This window comes from Ciona intestinalis, chromosome 2 (assembly GCF_000224145.3).
Source record: "Ciona intestinalis chromosome 2, KH, whole genome shotgun sequence".
In the NCBI taxonomy this organism is placed as follows: domain Eukaryota; kingdom Metazoa; phylum Chordata; class Ascidiacea; order Phlebobranchia; family Cionidae; genus Ciona; species Ciona intestinalis.
Window position 1 is genome coordinate 2235467 of NC_020167.2, and position 18554 is coordinate 2254020.

The 18554-nt window shown below is 32.7% G+C and overlaps 4 protein-coding genes across 6 annotated transcripts in view; all 4 read left to right on the top strand.

The window, feature by feature from the left end:
- Window positions 1-439: 439 nt before the first annotated feature.
- Window positions 440-8387, top strand: LOC100181454 (putative leucine-rich repeat-containing protein DDB_G0290503). The gene is made up of 17 exons (XM_026840528.1): window positions 440-643; window positions 932-1070; window positions 1788-1918; window positions 2161-2242; window positions 2561-2703; window positions 3040-3115; window positions 3457-3602; window positions 3976-4143; window positions 4573-4696; window positions 5061-5139; window positions 5395-5491; window positions 5789-5931; window positions 6230-6349; window positions 6580-6717; window positions 6887-7012; window positions 7261-7390; window positions 7828-8387. The coding sequence occupies exons 6-17, from the start codon at window positions 3108-3110 to the stop codon at window positions 7887-7889; spliced, it is 1341 nt and encodes a 446-aa protein (XP_026696329.1). The 5' UTR covers window positions 440-643; window positions 932-1070; window positions 1788-1918; window positions 2161-2242; window positions 2561-2703; window positions 3040-3107; the 3' UTR covers window positions 7890-8387.
- Window positions 8388-8397: 10 nt separating this feature from the next.
- LOC100179120 (ubiquitin-conjugating enzyme E2 11-like) lies at window positions 8398-9318 on the top strand. The gene has a single exon (XM_002126684.5). The coding sequence runs from the start codon at window positions 8676-8678 to the stop codon at window positions 9156-9158; it is 483 nt and encodes a 160-aa protein (XP_002126720.1). The 5' UTR covers window positions 8398-8675; the 3' UTR covers window positions 9159-9318.
- A 1648-nt stretch (window positions 9319-10966) lies between these two features.
- LOC113473988 lies at window positions 10967-14246 on the top strand. 2 transcript variants are annotated; one of them, XM_002126909.5, is made up of 12 exons: window positions 10967-11211; window positions 11386-11572; window positions 11771-11878; window positions 11983-12090; window positions 12324-12422; window positions 12546-12656; window positions 12733-12806; window positions 12908-12985; window positions 13075-13159; window positions 13262-13346; window positions 13543-13671; window positions 13891-14246. In XM_002126909.5, exons 1-12 carry the CDS (start codon window positions 11035-11037, stop codon window positions 14030-14032), a joined length of 1383 nt encoding a protein of 460 aa, XP_002126945.2. In that variant the 5' UTR covers window positions 10967-11034; the 3' UTR covers window positions 14033-14246. The 2 variants fall into 2 exon arrangements, with proteins under 2 accessions (XP_002126945.2, XP_018673307.1); XM_018817762.2 differs by having other exon boundaries at window positions 12742-12806.
- Window positions 14247-14704: 458 nt separating this feature from the next.
- The window catches only part of LOC100176798 (transmembrane protein 144), a 6397-nt gene continuing 2547 nt past the window's right edge, over window positions 14705-18554 (top strand). The window contains exons 1-10 of one of the 2 annotated variants that reach the window (XM_026840811.1): window positions 14705-15014; window positions 15074-15163; window positions 15587-15685; window positions 15744-15848; window positions 16044-16161; window positions 16454-16534; window positions 16608-16689; window positions 17213-17298; window positions 17935-18032; window positions 18220-18314. In XM_026840811.1, coding sequence (XP_026696612.1) covers window positions 14942-15014; window positions 15074-15163; window positions 15587-15685; window positions 15744-15848; window positions 16044-16161; window positions 16454-16534; window positions 16608-16689; window positions 17213-17298; window positions 17935-18032; window positions 18220-18314 — 927 coding nt within the window. In that variant the 5' untranslated portion in view covers window positions 14705-14941. The remainder of the gene's footprint in view (window positions 15015-15073; window positions 15164-15586; window positions 15686-15743; window positions 15849-16043; window positions 16162-16453; window positions 16535-16607; window positions 16690-17212; window positions 17299-17934; window positions 18033-18219; window positions 18315-18554) is intronic. The other variant, XM_026840812.1, reaches the window with a different exon arrangement.

Genomic DNA, 18554 nt, shown 5'->3' on the forward strand with positions numbered 1-18554 from the left:
CATAAACTTCCACTGTTTAAACCGCATCATATTGAATCCAACATTGTGCTAATCACTGTTTATACACTTGATTATTCTTTTTATCCTAAATTATTCTGTTTTTTTGCTAGTAATCTGTTTAATGAGTTGTTTATTTGAAGATTCTTATGTAGATATGTATAAATCTTTACAGGCCTCAAATATTTTATTACGTTTCTATTGTGCTTATGTTACCACAGCAAACGTACGCTATCTTTGCAAGTGTTCGTTCGTGTTTTGTCTGAACAAATAAATTCAGTCACGAACAAACGAGCTTACTGGCTTTGTTCAGACTTGCTAAAGAGATTATATTTGTACCTTATGTGATAGGTTATAGCCAATGTTAATATATGTAAAAACGCTGTAGCTAAAGATTGATTTGAAAAGAATAGAATGTTACATTTTGCTTATCGAATTTTAGCGTTAAAATATAAACTATAGTTAATGTGTAAGCTAAGGGTAACTATCCGTGTTATAGCACAGTTACTAGAAACAATACTTATGTTCTGTTAATTTTTTGTCTAAGTTATAAGAAGCTAAAGAAATGACAATTAAAACGATTGCAATAATCCCCCAACAATCTGGTATTAAAGTTTCTAAGAGCAAAGTTGTTGAAATAGACAAGGTAAAAGTATATATATATCTTTTAAAATTTTATTTAGAGACCAAAAACAGACTTGATATAAGTATCTTTTCCCATTTTACCTTTTTTTGTTGAAATGTGGATATTGTTCTAAGTTTTGGTTACTTTATGCTCGTTAATCAGTTTTAGAGTGCCAGATATACCACTGCTAGAAGATATGGCCGAGTGTTTAACCTGTACTTCATTGATTGGCCAGTCCAACATGACTTTAGCTTTAAAATGGAGATTTATTAATGTATGTGTCAAATCGTGTTTGGTTCTCTCTTCCAGGGCAAAACATTTAAGTTCGATGGCGCTTATGTAAACGCTGGCAGCTTTCAGCAAATTTATGCCGATCACTTCACTTCCGCTACCTTGAGTGCTGCCAATGGACTTAATGAATCATTTATGCAATTCAGTAATGGATCAGGTAATGGTGACTTTTGAAGCCCATCAACCAATTAAATTATCGGATTTATTATCCGACTTTCGCTGAAACGTTATTTTCTTGACTCAACAGAAAACAAATAATATAAACAGAAAACAAATATAATAAATAGCGCTTATGTCCGCATACTAAAGCTGAGAAGTGAATATTTTTATTTTGTGTTACCATTAAATTCTACTTCTTTAATTGCAAAAAAAAACGTAAACTTTAACTATTAACTAATTTATATATATTGTTAATGATTTTAAAACACCTTTTTAAACCAAATTGTACAGTTCTATTGTGCTTCTCCCACTTAGCTGTTTGATTATAGTAGCGAAAATTTACAAATATATTTGAAAGGCAGGATATAGCGACAAAACAACAGTTGTTAGAATACGCATACAGTTAAAAAAATATTTCATTTAATTGGAACAAAATAGAGGTAGTTGCTATACTGAGCAGACAAACGTGCCATTTATGTAGAATTATTATCAAGTTGAACTATAAGTAGTAACAAAAATTGTTTGAGTAAATAGCGGATATTACTATTCACCATTGGCATTATTAAAAAGTAAACTCACCCACAATCACCCACAAAGTAAGATATACATGGTAACTCGTAAGCTGGCACGAGGTGTTAAACCCGTGTGATAACGACTGTCGTTTTCCGGCCACGCGAGGATAAAGTAAGTTACATTCATTCATTCAAACTTGCAGATGAAGGAGATGTGTTTCGTACAACCAACACAAGAGTTGGATTGCTTGAAATTATAATGAAAGAAATGTTTCAAAAATTACAACCGAAAGATGGAAACCCACAAAACTTAGTTTCTGTATCTATGGTGCAGGTGATTTGGAATGTAGTGTTGGTGTCTTAGTGTATATATTTTAAAGCTTGTATGGAGTGAGGCGCCACAAGCCATCCATCCACCATCAACATTGTTTTATTTAATACCTTTGTTTTATTTATATTTATAATTTATAATTTTGTATACTCCTACCCCACCTAAACCAATCACTAAATAAATATATTTAACTCCTTGACCTATTTAAAAGGCAAACGTTTTTTTATATAAACTACTTTTTTCAGGTGACAAAATCTGGAGAATTGAAGGACATGGGGAATCCCCATGACAGCCTCTCTATGTAAAGCTTCATTCTTCTCAAGGAATGTAAGTTGTTTTACATTCAGGATCTGGTGCTATAGAATCAGAGCCTGATGATTTTTTTAGAAATATGTATCCTATCTCTTTATTATACAATTGGTTGGACTTAAAAAAAAAAGAAAATATGAAGGTTCTGTAGATTGGTGCTTACTGTTCCTTTTTAGCTATATCAGTAGCTAATGTAGATTATGTATTAGATTTTACAATAAGACTTTATCAGTAATGAGGCCTTTTGAGTTTTAAGACCAAATACAAAATCTTTCCTTCACTAAAGTAATAAAAGTACTGGTTACTTTTAATATATATGTTAACTTGACTTTCCAGATACATCCATGGTTTGTCACAGATAGTATGTGGTGTTTATCAAGATGTGGTACGGTTGTATGAAGATGGTTGCCAAGCATCAAATACACTTAAACTTTCCCCACAATTCTCACTACTTACTGTGAGGATCAACAGCAAACCTGGTAATTAAATGGTTGGTTTTTTAATAAATTATACAGCGTTTTATAAATTTTTATGTATGTTTTTAAAGAAATTATTACTTTTGATTGTAATTTGGTATCAAAAGAGTTGTTGTCATATTCACAATATGGCTTGTTGTCTAGACGTTTACCACATTACAAATATTGACATGGGTAACTTGTGGCTCTCCTCAAACTATAAATCTTGTGTTTTAACAGAAACTGACAAAAGGTATAACGTCTAGTATAATCAATATGAACTACCAAAAATTGTTTCTTATTGTTCTTACATAATGTAAAGTTTGTTTTATAAAACATCTAAATGTTTGTTATTATAAGGTGGAAATCCTGGCAAGGGAACTTTGTCTACTTTTCAGTTTGCAAACTATTCTTCAGAACAAAGAAGCATGGACAGGTGAATGACATATATATATATATATAGTATAGGAAAAATTATCTCAAAGTTGTAAACATTAACACAAAACACTGTGTATGCGTCACTAATCTTAGTATTATCTATTTGTATGGCGTCATTTCTATTCTAAGTGGGGGGGGGGTCTTTGTGGAGGGGGATTTAGGCAGGATTTGGCCTTTACTCTAATACACAGAAAGCCAAATTAAGTCTTTCATGGAACCAGTGCAGCAACTTCATTTACAACACACAGTCCAACCAGTTTCACCCACAACTCGCATGCGGCATACCCTATGCTATACAACCTGTCAATTTGCATAACATATTTTTTATTATTTATTTAGTGTGCAAGAGTTTTTAAGTTCGATTGCTCAAAAGAAAGGGAAAGTGTCAGAGAAGCTGGTCACTCGCTCCCACGCCACACAACTCATGTTCGATGTTATGTTAGAAAACAAGAACTGCCATGTTATTACTTCAGTGGATGGTGCTGGTATGTGTATTTGGTGTATAGAGAAAAATTCCGTATATTTGACTAGTATCTGTTGGCTGACAGTCTGTTGCAATGTTTTGTAACAAACAACATTAACAAAATATATTTAGTTCACATACTTTAAAATCACATCTTAACAAACTGGCTCTGTAATTCATGGATGTAAAAGTTGTTTCCAGAATTTCTGTAAATAATATGTGTAGGCACTAGGCACTAAGTAAGCTAGCCTTATATTTATTGTGTTTACATCATGTATATAATATAATGGGGAAGGATAAGACACCTTATTATTATATTTGGTAGAAAACAAAGAAAATTCAAGGAATTATAAAACCTTATCCTCACGACTCATAGACTTTTATCTAATTCTCAGATTTAAAATTGGCCGGAAAGATTCTTTCCTTGAATGAGCCTTTGTCTGGGGTTGGTTCGACACCCAAAGTTAACCCAGATAACAGCTCCATTGTGATGCAACAGTTACGACAGGAGATTGGAGGTGTCCGAGACAGATTGGCACAGCTTCCTCCACCTCATAATAAACGTGAGCCTTCATCAAACTACAGATTGTGCCATTTTTATATTATTTCTATTATTGCATCTTTTGTTGTTCCTTAATTTCTCTCTGACCTTTCATTTCATTCAGTTTGTTGTTGGAACCGTTTTGTCGACGAGTTCTACATTCTAGGTCTTCTGTTATGTTGTAAACTATGTTATATTAACTATTATATAAACTTATGTTAATCAGAATAAAACCTAATATAAAATTATCTTCCTAACGGTTTATGACACTAATACTATATAAGTTTAATTAAATACGGGTTTAATTTATAAACATTTGTAAGAAGTTCATATGTTTATATTGCTACTAGAAATTTTTATAGCAATCACAGTTGGTTTTAATTTAGTAATTCACATAAAATAAACAATTTTAGTCTGAAAATGACATACACAGTTTGACATATTTTTCCAGAGGAGCTTGCTAGGATGGAGAAACTCATGGAGGATCTGGAAGAAACAAAGATGTTGGACTGGGATCAAATTCTCTGGAAGTCCGATAAGTTTCTGGAAGAAAGAAGATCAAACTTTGCTCACAAGTTTGTTTTTTTAATTGTACCATTATTTACTTTTATCACAGTTCTTGGTATGAATTTGTGAATATCATTTATATACCAATGGTGGCATGGCAACGTGTGGGTTATAATACATATCTGTTATATTCTTTTACCTCATACTGGCTTATGAGTTAACTGACAACACAACTTGATTTGTGATTTTTGTTTTCTTTGCCTGTAAATAATTTAGACACCCCAATGAAGTGCTGGAACAGTAGCTGTTAATAGCATCTAACCCAGAAACCTTCAGTTATGTGATGGGCATCTTGATCAATATACTATGATGCCAGTATTATAAAATATGCTATGATTCTGGTCATAAAGATGTTCCTGTTATTTGTTTCAGAGGTTTACTGTGGATTCTTGAAGCTGTCAGACCTGCTACGAAAGAAAATGTTCAAAAACTTCAAAGCTTAAAGGAAAAGGTTGGTTAATATAATGAATACTCAATTGTTAAAATTTGTGTATTGTCTAATGAAATTCAAAATATGAATCTCTTTCAATTTTATGGTATGCCATTATTATTTGCATGGCAGGTGAGAGTTATTTAAAACTCCAGCTAATTACTTCCTTATTAGTAATATGTCTTTATAAGCTAATTACTACATTATTAGTAGCAATTTTTCCAATTGCGCTTTTGTATTGAATGTTCTAATTGCATTGATTTTGATTTCATGCAGCTTATAAAAGAATGCAAACAACAGCAGTTGGTGACGAACCAGGTGACATCAGAATTAAAGGACTTGATTGACAGTTACACACAACAGATTAAATCAGGTTTGCTTTTCTTTTGATAGTGGCCATTCTACCCATAAAATTAAAAATATTTTTTTATTTTGTAGTTGCGAGTTGGTAAGTGTTGCCATGGCTTTTGCTAAAAAGTTATTCAATAATTATTTAATGTGAAAATAAAACACTTTGATCTTGTTTTAAAACTATTTAATATTTTAGAATTCTCATTCTGGTTCACCTATTACATCATTTTTTGAACTTATAAATTATGGCTGAGTAAACTAATTCTCTTTCAAATTTTTAAATGTTTTTTTATCATCAACATGTTTTTCATATTTTCAGGTAAAAACAGTGAGAGCGAGTCAAAAGCAAAAGTTGCTGCTATTCAACAAATGAAAGATCATTTTAAAGTAGAAAATGAAAAATTTAAAGATTTGAAAGGGAAGCTGATTAATGTAAAAGAACAACTTCAATTAGAGATTCAGGTATGGTGTGTTAATAAAAATCTTAAATATTAAACATGCACAATGTAAAATCCTATTTCTGAGATAGTCAAAATGCAGAGTATGATTTTTACCTCATCTTACTATGTAGTTACTTTTTATATAGATGGTATTTATAAACTGCCTTGGTTTATCTGTCCCAAAAATTAGGCAAAGTATCCTGTAACAAGCATTGTATGCACAAGCCATACTATAAGCATAAGTAATAACAGCCATATTTTTAGATCTTAGATGTCTTACTCTAAAATAGTAATCAGATAATTTATGTTTGTATGCATAGAATGGTGTGGAACAAAGTTCAAACAACTTTGATTCTGCTTTTCATTCAATGCAAGATGAAAGGGAGAAGATGAGAGAGGAAAACGCTCAACTTGTGGAAGATGAATTGGCAAAAATGAAGGTGGGAGACTGGGAGTGTTTATTTATCTTAATAATTTCATGTTTTGTAAAAAAACAATTTTGGTTGAAAATAAAAATTCTTAAGTATTTGAAAGAGTTCGAACAAATTCTTTATACCATGATGTATTTGGTGATTCGAGAGCTGTTTAATGTTAACACATTTATTTATTTTTTTCTGTACTATTATTTGTGGGACCTAACTTTACTTAATCACATTTCTTCCTTTTTCAGATTGAGGTTGACAGAGCTTCCTCTGAATTAGACATGCAGGTCTCTTCCAAATCATTGGTCACATCGGAGCAGAAAGTCTTGGATAATGAGAAAGAATTGGTGAAACTACGAGCTGAGAAATCTGTGATGACCGCCCAGGTGAAGTAGGAGTTATCACATATGGCTGCTTTATTTAAGTTTAAAGATTAAATAGAAAATGTATGTTTGGGTCACTGGTTTTGAAGGGTTGTGTTTTTTTTTCTTGGGTTTGTTTGTTTTTTTATTGTGTTATTTGATACGTTTTATAAAATAGTTATGTTTGATACAGCTTGAAGTTTTTAAAAGGGAATCTGCTCAGATGGAAGACCACATGAGGATTTTGCTTGAAAAACATAACAAGCAGATGTCAATACAACAACTTCAGAACATGCAGACTTTCCGTGCATATCGACAGGTATAAGACGTATAAACAGTTGTTCTCTGTTTGTATGAAGCAATACTTTAGTATTCTTCAATCAATTAACTTAAACTAACCAAGTGAAGAGTCATTTTAATAATGGTTGGTAGATTCAGCTGTGTTGTTGAGGTACCGTAACTTGTGTTTTACTTTTTATCAATAAATAATACTTTTTTTATCCTTACACTATATTTGTTGCGGTTTCTGTTGTTTCTTACTAATTACCAGTTAAACACCAAACACAGGTTCATGAAGATTTTAAGGTTGAACTTGAAAACAGATGGAGAAGTTTGTTGGATGAAGCAATTCAGGATGCCGTCTTCCTCAGTGCGAGGAACACAGAGCTTAAAGAAAGAAATGGACAACTTCAACAAGGTGAGTAATTATTAATATCCAGAACAGATTTTTTATGATTACAATATTTCTTTCGGCATGCAGTATTTCTCTAAGTACATGTGTAAAGTTGATATCATAATAAGTTTTATTCCTATTACTACAAGGCACCAGCTATAATAATTTCCTAAGAACTGGTCTGTGTTTGATTTTTTTGGATGGATGATTTTTTTGATGATTTTTTTTATTGAAACAACAGGATGATTTTTTTTATTGTATGCAATAGAATCTAAATATGAAGGCGTTGACTAAACTTTACTTTTGATATGGTAAGTTTCCTAAATTCAGCAGGAAATACATCATTTGTTGTTTTTTGAGCCTTTACTATTACTTTGTATAAGTGAACAAACTATATCAAGCAACATAACATTTTTATATATTCTTTTCAATTTATGGATATTAATCCACCCATTGTGCAGAACTTGGCAAAATGAAAGATGACAGAAGTTTAAAGAAGGGGGCAAAAGCCATTGGTCTCTAAGATATTCAGGACTCTTTTATAAACAACTCTTCAATTAAGATATGGTCCAACTGCTTCAAAAAAGTAATTATTTTTGCACGCAAATTATTGAACCTATTTTAATTTTCTTGTCTCTTTGCTTAAATGTACTGCAGTAATTTTTTCACATTAGTTTAGATATTATGTATTTTTTATGAACGACCCATGCACTTACTTTTGTATATTTTTGTAATTGTGAGTTTTCTATTCTTCATCATAGTTTAGGGCAGTAGAATTCGTCTGACCATGTACATAGGTTACAAACGTTTAACATGCTACTTGTGAAACACGACCTTGTTAACCTAACTTGATGATCTGTATTCGTTTCCTAAATCTTATAAATAGGCTTTAAAATGATGTGTTGTCAAGTACAGCGATGATACGCGTTTACGCACTGTGCTTGTCAGCCGAACACGTAATATTCAATCACTGTCATTCTAATCATTCACACAGTAGAAATAAAATTAGAGCTGGTTTTAAGCAGATTTACATCAATGTGTCGCGCAATTCGCTTCTGATTTTGAAAATTTCCCCCTCTGTCGTAGTGTAACGTGTGCTTATTTTTCTTAATGTAATTTGAAACCGCGGTGTCAGTTATAGCATGCTTTTTTGAATGTACCTGGCTCTTACGCTCGCATGTCGTCATTCAGGACGTGTTGCTCGATGGTGCGACGTAGAAACAAGTCTATGACTAATATGTTACACAAGCAAATCGTCTATAACTAGTCGGATAAATGGCTTAGTTGCCATAACCTATGTAGTTGCAAAATGTCGGGTGCTATAAAGAGATTGAGGTTAGAATATAAGAACTTCCAAGAAAAGCCAGATAGAGGGATTCATATACAACCGAAGAATGACAATTTTCTTGACTGGGTTGCCGTGATTGAAGGACCGAAAGGCACGCCGTACGAAGGCGGGAGCTTCACTATAAATATTGAAGTTCCACCATCTTATCCGTTTAATCCACCAAAACTAAGGTTTAAAACTCCTGTCTACCACCCGAACATTAGTAGAGATGGACGCATTTGTATGGATTTGCTAAAAACGAACTGGTCACCAGCATTGACTTTATCCTCGCTGCTGATATCGCTTGTGTCTTTGATGAGCGCCCCGAACCCAGACGATCCACTTGTCTTTACAATCGCGGATACTTACAAGAACGACAGAGAACTTTTCGATTTAACTGCAATGCATTGGACTCGCGCATACGCCAACGACAACACCGATTTTATGAATCACTGCGGAATTTAACTTTGTATGTAACTTGCTTTATCCAATCGTAGCTGAAAAACGACAGTCATTACAACACGGGTGTTCCGTTTCATCCATCTCGTGCCAGCTTACGAGTTACCACGTATGCGATACAAGAACCTGTTACGATTCGCGAATCTAAATAACTGTCCATTGATTATTGACGTGTAATTGCGTATGCAGCATTTATTCGCGCGCACACATACTATTGAGCAGCATGACTCATCTAACATTAACCACGTGCGTCGTTAATGTGTATGGGCAGTAAGTCGGAACAAATATAATGACCATCCGGTTCGTGTTTATTACGACGCTCCGTTGAAAACATTCCAGACACGACGTTTTCACTTTAAAACTTTAGAACTGAATTAAGTATAGTAGGGTGGAGGAAGATGGGACACCTTTTCATTCTATTTTCTTGTCACATTTGGTAGTAAACATAGAACATTCAAAGAATTATAAAATTGTATCCTCATGACTCCCACAAACTATTGTCATTTGTTTAAAACACGATCAGGATGTTTGTATATAATGTGCTAAATGTGTCCCATCTTCCCCCACAGTACTAACTACTATACTAACAAACTTAGTTTAGATTCGTTTAATAGGCATATTTACTTTGTTAGGTGGTTTGTTTGAATTAACTAGAGTTACTCGCCAATAATTGAACTTCATTTAAAAATCGATTCATGTACTTACTCATCCCTAAGGAAGATGGAACACCTTATCCAAAAAATGCCCAAATATCCTAATCGTGTTTCTACCCTAGCGGTACCGATTTCAAACTTTTAATATATTTTTAAAATTTAATATACAAAAAATATGAATTATAAATATTATTATTCTTCATAAAAATATACTTATAGAGTCTTACATTGTCAAGTGTAACAAACTAACAACGAATAAGTGATTTGGGTGTTTATTTCATAACTAATAAGTATTTTAATTTAACAATGAAAAGGAAATGCATAAGATGAAACTTTTACTTTCATGCTACGTTTTCGGTTGCTGGCTGTCAGCAGTCACTGTTGCCAAACAAACTCCTGGTACATGTTCGGTTTAACTGAGTATTACATACACCGAGGGATGAGTGTTGTTTTTAGTAAAGCGGAGCAAGCTTGCACTTCAATGAACGCAACAACTGCACGAGTTAAAACAACAGCACTGCATTACTTTCTCCTATCATAAGTATAATCAAATCATAAGTAAAGGCTAATTATTACAGTGTTATGCTGTTTACTGCGGGTTAAAATGGGATACCGTTAGCACCGAGTCGCACATCAGACGTAATTTAGCAATTCGAAAGCAGTCAGGGTAAGACAGATTGTTAATTTTTATTAATATATAAATTTTAGTATATATGCTTTGACAGAACCACGAGAAAGCAAAGAGATTAAAACCATTTTTAATCTCTTTGGAAAAGGCAAATTAATCTGGTTATAGCTGATTTCTATGCAAATGGTTATTCCCCGCGAAAATTCAACTTTATCCATTTTCAATTTTTTCATAAATACAAAACGAAAATACCATTCTTGCTTTTCAACTTAATACAGGAAACAAGTAACCAATCATTGGAGTAAGACAGGATCAAACATCAAATAATAGAGGAAAAACAAAACTCGTTTGTGTTTCAAGGCGTTCATGAAGTGTGCCTGATAAGCTGCATGATATAGACATTATAAGTAAAATAGTCAAGTATTGGCCACATGTCGTAATAGTCGTATTGTAGATGCTTTTAGGTAGTTTAAATATATATATAAGTGTAGCCTAAATAAATACAATCAAGTTTAACGTTCCGGTATTCAGTTAAATACATATATTATATATATATTTTTAAATTTAAAGGAATTAGTGTAATAACTTAAAGTAGTATACAATGGAAAGTAAAGGAGGACAAAGAAGAGCTTTGTTTTCGTTGCAAAACTTAGCTGGTAGTATAGATACCAATATTCCATTGCTGGAAGAAAGATCCAGAAGTAGATTCTCATGTACAAAGTCTGCTGAAAGCCTTACTGAGCTGAAGAATGTTGCCAATGAATTTAAATCAGTAAAGGTAAATTTAAGTTATCCTAATATTATAGGGTAGTATATTGAAATATGTAATAAAATAGTGTAGATTATTCGGGAAAATTTTGATTAAAATATAGTGAAAAGTATGTCTGCAGTTAAATGTAATTTAAAAAGTAATGCAATCGTTCTATGTAGTTTAATGAATATTTATTTTCAGAATGAATGTAAAAAGCAGTTAACAAATCAAAAGATTGATGAATCGGTGATGGGCCAAATGTTGGTGTGCAGTCGTGAATCACTTAAGTTGGCTCAAACTATCTGTGATCAATTATCCAACAAGTTATCAAGCAGGGGTTATGTTCCACCACAAAATCCAACAACTGAGTTTACCAACTCACAATCTGGTACAGTATAACAATTGTTATATTTGTTACTTGTCATAAAGTTTGCAGGCTATTTTTCAGGTTATTTTGTTCTTTTAAATGACACCTTTATTAGTTTTATATGTAACTCTTGTTTTTTTTATTATTTCATTCTATTTGTTTTACATAGATCATGTCTATAATATTGAAAATACCTAATCAGTAATATTGCATTTGCAGACGAGGATATTAAAGTTTTACCTTCAAGCAATGAATGTAATGCTGTGGCTGTTGAAAGCAATGCGGTCACAACGGATAATTCAGCACCAGAAGAAAATAAAAAAAGAAGTAAGGACTGGCTTCAGTTTATTTATATATTTAAAAATTGCTCCTAAATTGTAGGGGATATTTTAAATGTTTTTTTTTAATTTAATATTTTCTAATATTCTCAGCTTGTACTATGAGTCCACAGCAACCGTTGCTTCTTCGTGGTGACCAGGGGAAAAATGGATGGAGATCTCCTTCTTTACCCAACTTGTGTTTAAACAATGGAAATGGAGGTTTGCACTGTTTGCTAAACTTTCTCAACTTGTCAATTCTGCAGCTCAAAATTGTTTTATCTTTTGATGTCATTGTCATCAGTTAAGCTAGGAAGAATATTTTTGAATAAATGTAATTATAATTAGTTTGTGATTAATTAGAACCCCCAGCTCTTTAGCATCTTTACCAAGAACTTACTTTTATTTTTATATATATATTTTTTTTATAATACTTTTATATATATTTACTGCAGATGGTGCACCTGCCAAACCTCAGATGTTTTTCGACAGTATAGCTTCACCTGAACAACCAAAGTTAAACGAAGTTTCTGTTGCTATGACAAAGAATTTTGGTAAGTTTTTTCAGTTCACCAGTTGTTGGAAAAGTATAATTCATATTAGTTTAAATGTGTAGCTATTTTAAAAGCATGTGTGTGTGGTCCAATTAAAACATTATTTTTGATTACCTCATACAGCAGAAGAAAAGGAAAATGAAAACAAGTTTGTCAAACCACAGACATATTTCAATAGCATTGCAACACCTGAAACTCCAAGACTGAAAGACTTTACCAAATACCATCCAGCAGGTATTCCAATTGTATATATAGATAATGAGATGCAGATGGATACATACTTATAACTTGTGTTTTTTTTATTTTACAGTGAATACAGCCACTCCTGACCAAGAAAAGTTTGTTTTGTATTCTCGGAAGAGCCTCGGTAATTATGCAGAGCAGGTAATATTGTCACAATTATTGGAGTTTGACATGGTAAAAAACATTAAGCTCACATGTTATTAGTTTCTGCATCATTTTATACACATTTTATTTTTATACAGTACCAAAGTCCAGACACCCCAGACATCACCATAAACCATATGAACACCAAGAAAAATGTTACAAAAAGTTCAGATGCGGTATGACAAAGCTAGCTTGGTTCTCTGTTTTAAAGTTTACTTGGATATGTGTCAAAAATTAAATGAATTTGCTTTATTTTGTATAACAGGCATATGCGGATTCTCCTGATATGCAAGGGCTTGCCAGACTCAACCTACTCCTGCCAGAAACATCAAAATTTTTTCAACATCTTCGTGAGTCCGTATATGAAATTTATTTATCTTTAATATCGCAGTTGTATTTCATTAGCAAACTTGTTTTACTATTAGATAAAGATTGTTTCTCTTTCTTAACAGGTTATAATGAAAAACCCGTCATCGAGTCACCAGTGATGCCAGATTTTAGTGTTTCCCAACTTCAAGGCAGAGACTCCAATTCCAGGTAAATTTAAATAGTTATAACATCGTAACATTTAACTAACATCAATAAATAAAACTTATTTATTCTTGCATGAGCTACGACAGTTGTTATAACGTGGGTGTTCTCTTACCCACACCTGCAACTTTAGTTACCACAATGGTCCACAAACCACAATGGTCCACAAAAGGTATTTGTTTTAACTTAACTTTACCCATAGTTGCAGACGGTCAAGCGACTGGATTGATCCTGAACAATTTGAGGAACTTCCACCAGACACAAAGCGACTATTCTCACTTGAGCTTGTTAACTCAGCCTTGGATAGTATTAGGATTCATATGAAAACAACGTGGGTGTTTCATTTCATTAAAATTTATATTTGTCAAGTTTTAAAAATCTTTTGTGTTTTGTCCTGTTAAAATAGTACCGTTATCACTTGCCAAAGCCCATACAATATATCTGGAGGTATGTAAATGCTGCAGTTACACTTTATGGACTTAATTAAACAAATACATTTGACAATTATATTAGTTAGGTATTATGTAAATTTAAGATCATATTTTTACAGTGGTGCACAGAGGTTAAGTGCCAAAAACATAGAAGAGGCAACTGGTCTTGGGGGGAAAACAAAAAGCTGCCTCCTTGTCCTGACTTCACTTAAACTGGTTCATAAGATACCTGGAACTCAGCTGTATGAAGTTGATATGTAAAATATTTCCATGTCACCTTGTTATTGAGTGGTAACCACTCCTGGGGAAATAGCATTTAATGGAATATTTGTGTATTTTTTACTGTAAATGATATGTTGGTATAAACTTGTAAATGTTTTATCATTTGATGTGAATGTATATGAATTTGCAGCGCTGAAGACCGTACAAAGCTATGAAACAACCTTGGTGACACCAATAGGAAGTTTCAAACATGTTTATGTGTATAGATATATATGCCTGTATAGGAAGAGACCACTACAAGAGTTATTCATGGTTCAGCATATTAAATGTTTAAATCGGGGCCGTAACAAGCAAAGGTAATGGTTGCTCTATGTAGCAACGCCAGAGCAACCCACCGCATCTTCACGTCGTTCACGTCTTGACTGTTCATAAATGTCTCACAATTTTGTCCATGTCGCGTCCATGGAAATGAAATGCCTGGGACAATAAATGCAGATGCAGAGTCGCAAAAAAATTCAGCAATGAGGGAGATTGACATCTTTTAGACAAAGAATGAACGCGCAATTGTTGCTGTTGATTGTTTCACGCAAAGTCGCGTGGATTGTGCAGCTACAGCGAAGCCACCGACAAAGCATTTCGTTTCTTGTGAGGCAACAGACTGTAAAATGTTACCTTTTTGTATAAACACTGCAAAGTGAGATTTTTTGTGATACGTTTATTTTCTTGATTTCAAAGAAATAATTTTTATGGACCCCAGTCACGCATCAACAAATTAATATTTGCTGTGTAATCATTTTATGTTTTTTTGAGCTGAGTAATGACTTCGGGCGATAATAACATTTTACATAACATACAGGATTCAGCAGTTGAAAAGTTACTACATTATTAGTATTTGCAGGTTTTGTTCGTACATACCGAACTAACGTTGTAAATTAATTAGCAAACATCATGGTAAACCTGCGTGCTTCAACATTTTGGTGTTTATACGTTGGTTGTGGTGCTTTGCTTACGGTTTCAGCAGGTAATAAGTTTTACCGTTATCAGTGAAACTGACTGAAATTCGTATTTTTTTGTGATCAGATGCTCAGCACGTAAGGTTTGAAGCATTGCAAACAACTACTGGTGTAGTTTCAACTGCTGCATCAGGTAACACAACTGCTGCTCCTCCATGTAAGTTAAATGTCCTTGTTAAATTTGAATACTCTGTTTCTAGCTTACCTTTACCTGTTACATTATATCCAAGTGTAGTTAAGTGTATGAAACTACAACTGATCATATATGCGTGGCCGGTAAAAGACACTTGTGTTATAGGCGTAATGTTTGATTTTTTTAGGTGAGTGCTAAAAATGTGGATAATAAAATAATGGTAAATTAACTAACGATAATATATTAATATTTCGTATTTTAAACAATGCCATTTCTTTCTTTATAATGGACTGAAACTGTATAATGGGCTGAAAACATACATAGTGCAAGTTATTTCATCAAATTGTTCATATTGTGTTTCCAATTCATCTGCTTAAAAACCAGCCACTTACATGCGCCAGCCTCCACTGTTTTATATTGTTCACATCTTTGTGTTTATTTCTGCAGCTCCTACAGCGAGCTGGCCTGGATATGTAGGTGCTGTAGTTGCTATCATCTTGTTTGGAAGTAATTTTGTTCCTGTTAAAAAGTTTGAAACTGGAGATGGTAAAAACCTTGATTACTCTGTATTTGAACATACTATAAATTTTATTTCTAATAATAGGAATGTTTTTCCAATGGGTTTTATGTGCAGCTATATGGATTGCAGGTTTGGTGACAAACTGTATCACAAATTTTCCAACGTTTTATCCTCTTGCAATGCTTGGAGGTAAAGTATAAAAATATTTTAAATATACTTTGCCCTTTTGATTACAATAAATAAATGAGCACTTTTTGTGTAATTAGTTACATAGTAGTTAGTGCTAAAACTTTAGATCTAAACTAATAGTTTTACATACCTTCAGTAATTCATTATTGTGCTTAAGTTTTTAAACTTTACATGCGAACCCATTTTACTTTATAGGATTTTTATGGGCAACTGGGAATATATGTGTGGTACCCATCATCAAAACAATTGGATTGGGTCTCGGAATGTTGATTTGGGGTTCATTTAACCTCCTGTCTGGTTGGGCCAGTGGCAGGTATTACTGTTTTACCACAATAGAATCTTCCTGTATGGCAGTTGGTTTGTTGGTACATTCAAAGTAATAGAATTTTTGTACCGAACGAACTGGGTAATATTTTAATTTTAATTTTGCCGTTATTTCTCATTTCTTGAACATGACTTTTCTTATTTTGAAACGATAATAAAATCTATGTTATTGTTGAGGTTGTAAAGACGTAGTGAATCCTGTTTTAATTAATTGTCTATTTTATTATATTCTCTGGTACTTTGATGCTACCTTTAAGTATTTTTTGTCAAATTTGAATTAGGTTTGGGTGGTTTGGTCTTCATCCTGAAGTTCCCAACAAGCCGACGATGAATTATATTGCGATTGCTTTTGCAATGCTCAGGTATTTGGCAGATCTCATGACATTTTGCTGTGTTAGCTACCAAATTGTAGATATTTAAACTGTTTTTGCACAGCGCTGTTATTTGGCTGTTTGTTAAATCAGAAGGTAGCCAACAACAGATCATCAATGAGTGTGAAGATGCTCTGTTATCCGGCGTAAGTTTCTCTCTTTGTTTCAGGGGTTTGAGTTTTATGTTGGTTAAAAATCAGGTCAATGCTGAACCTACTCGTAAACTTAGTGATGTAATTTACTACACAAAGGTGGTAAATCCGGTACGTCATGCTGTGCCCTGATTTTACCCAGCATGTACCAAGGCAATGATTTTAAGATGAATATGCTATGTGTTTTAAATATGCAATCGGTGTGTAACTTTTACACATTTTAAATTAGCGATCAGATTAAAGAATGTAATTGTATGATTTGCAATATATAACCAAAATTTATTTAGTTTTTGCCATACATATGTAAAATTATATTATATCTGGAGTTTATCCTATGACTAATAATCAAAATGAACTGCATTTTTTTTAAACCTGAAAATACATTACATTTAAATTTGTATAGTTTCTTTGGGAAAATAATTGTTTGTTACTTTTAAAATTTGAATTTTATTGATTTTAATTTTTTTTTTTTATTAATTTTTTTTATACAATTTCATATTGTTTAATATTACCATAGGAAGAAGAAGATAGAAGTTCAGAGGAAGAAGATGTTGTTGGAAGATCGTGGGTGGATGGGATGTCTCCACTTCGCAGGAGAATAATGTAAGTTTGTTACTCTGTTTTTTTTTTAAGTGTTTTTATCCTCTGGCTGTGTAACTGTTTTTATTCATATGTCTTGTTTAGTTACATATTTTCATTTTTTTCACATACAAATAATAATTGGGAATGGTTCCTAACTGTATATCAAAATTTCAACCTTGTTTGCTATTTGGAAAATATTTTTGGTATTTGCTGAAACCAAACACTTTTTAGTCAAACACTTTTTAGTGTTGACGTTGTGCTTGTTATTTTCCTGTGTTCCATGCTGCTTGCCATTACTAAGCAAATATACAATAACTTAATCGATAAGATGACCTTTGTCACTTGCACTGCATTGGATAATTAATTAAAATCAGTAATATGTGTTTACAAACTCACTATTGCTGACAGTGACTAAAACATTGTTATGTCATTTTTAGTAAATTTTTACAGTTTTCTATTGCGTGCTGAAATATATTTAATTTAATAATTTATCAAAGTTTTGTGGCCACCTAATGACTGTTGTACTAAAGCTGTTTTATTTTTGTTTATTTTATTGGTCTAAAAAATGCCAAATTTATTAGCCAAAAAATAGTGGTATCATTAAGTGACATTTATCTTTCCAACCATTTAAACTTGATCATTATATTACCTATGCAGAGGTTGTGGGTTATCGGTGTTTTCTGGTACTTTGTACGGACTCAGCTTCACTCCAGTTATTTACATAAAAGACAACTATCCTGGTGCTTCTAAAACAGGTAATAACACAAGTTATAATATTCTCTTTGCCTCACAGCAAGGTTTTCAATTTTGTGCTAATCCACTGCAAAAGCACCATTAAAAACAGTCTTTAGTTCTCTATTATTTTCCAAACTTTTAAAAAGTTACCCAACAATAAGATTTTAATTTGCAGGCTATACAGTTTTGTTTATTTTGTTTCCGCAGATGTACATTACGTGTTTGCACACTTCTGTGGTATATTTGCCACCAGCACTCTATATTTTGCAATATACTGCGCGTTTAAAAAGAATAAGCCAGAGGTAAGTTGGCCATGTTGTTTAACTGAGGGTATTTTAACTTGTAGTGAAGAAATATTTTGGTTCTTTTGATCTGTGCTTTTGTTTATAATTTGAGTTATAGTTGCTGGTTTTAACATATACTATCTACTGTGTACATACTATGTATCTAAGAGTTATATTTTTGGGTCCGTTTTTAAGTCAACATAGCCAAATATTTATTAAAATTTCCAACCAAAAAATTATTAAAACACAAAAGTAGTG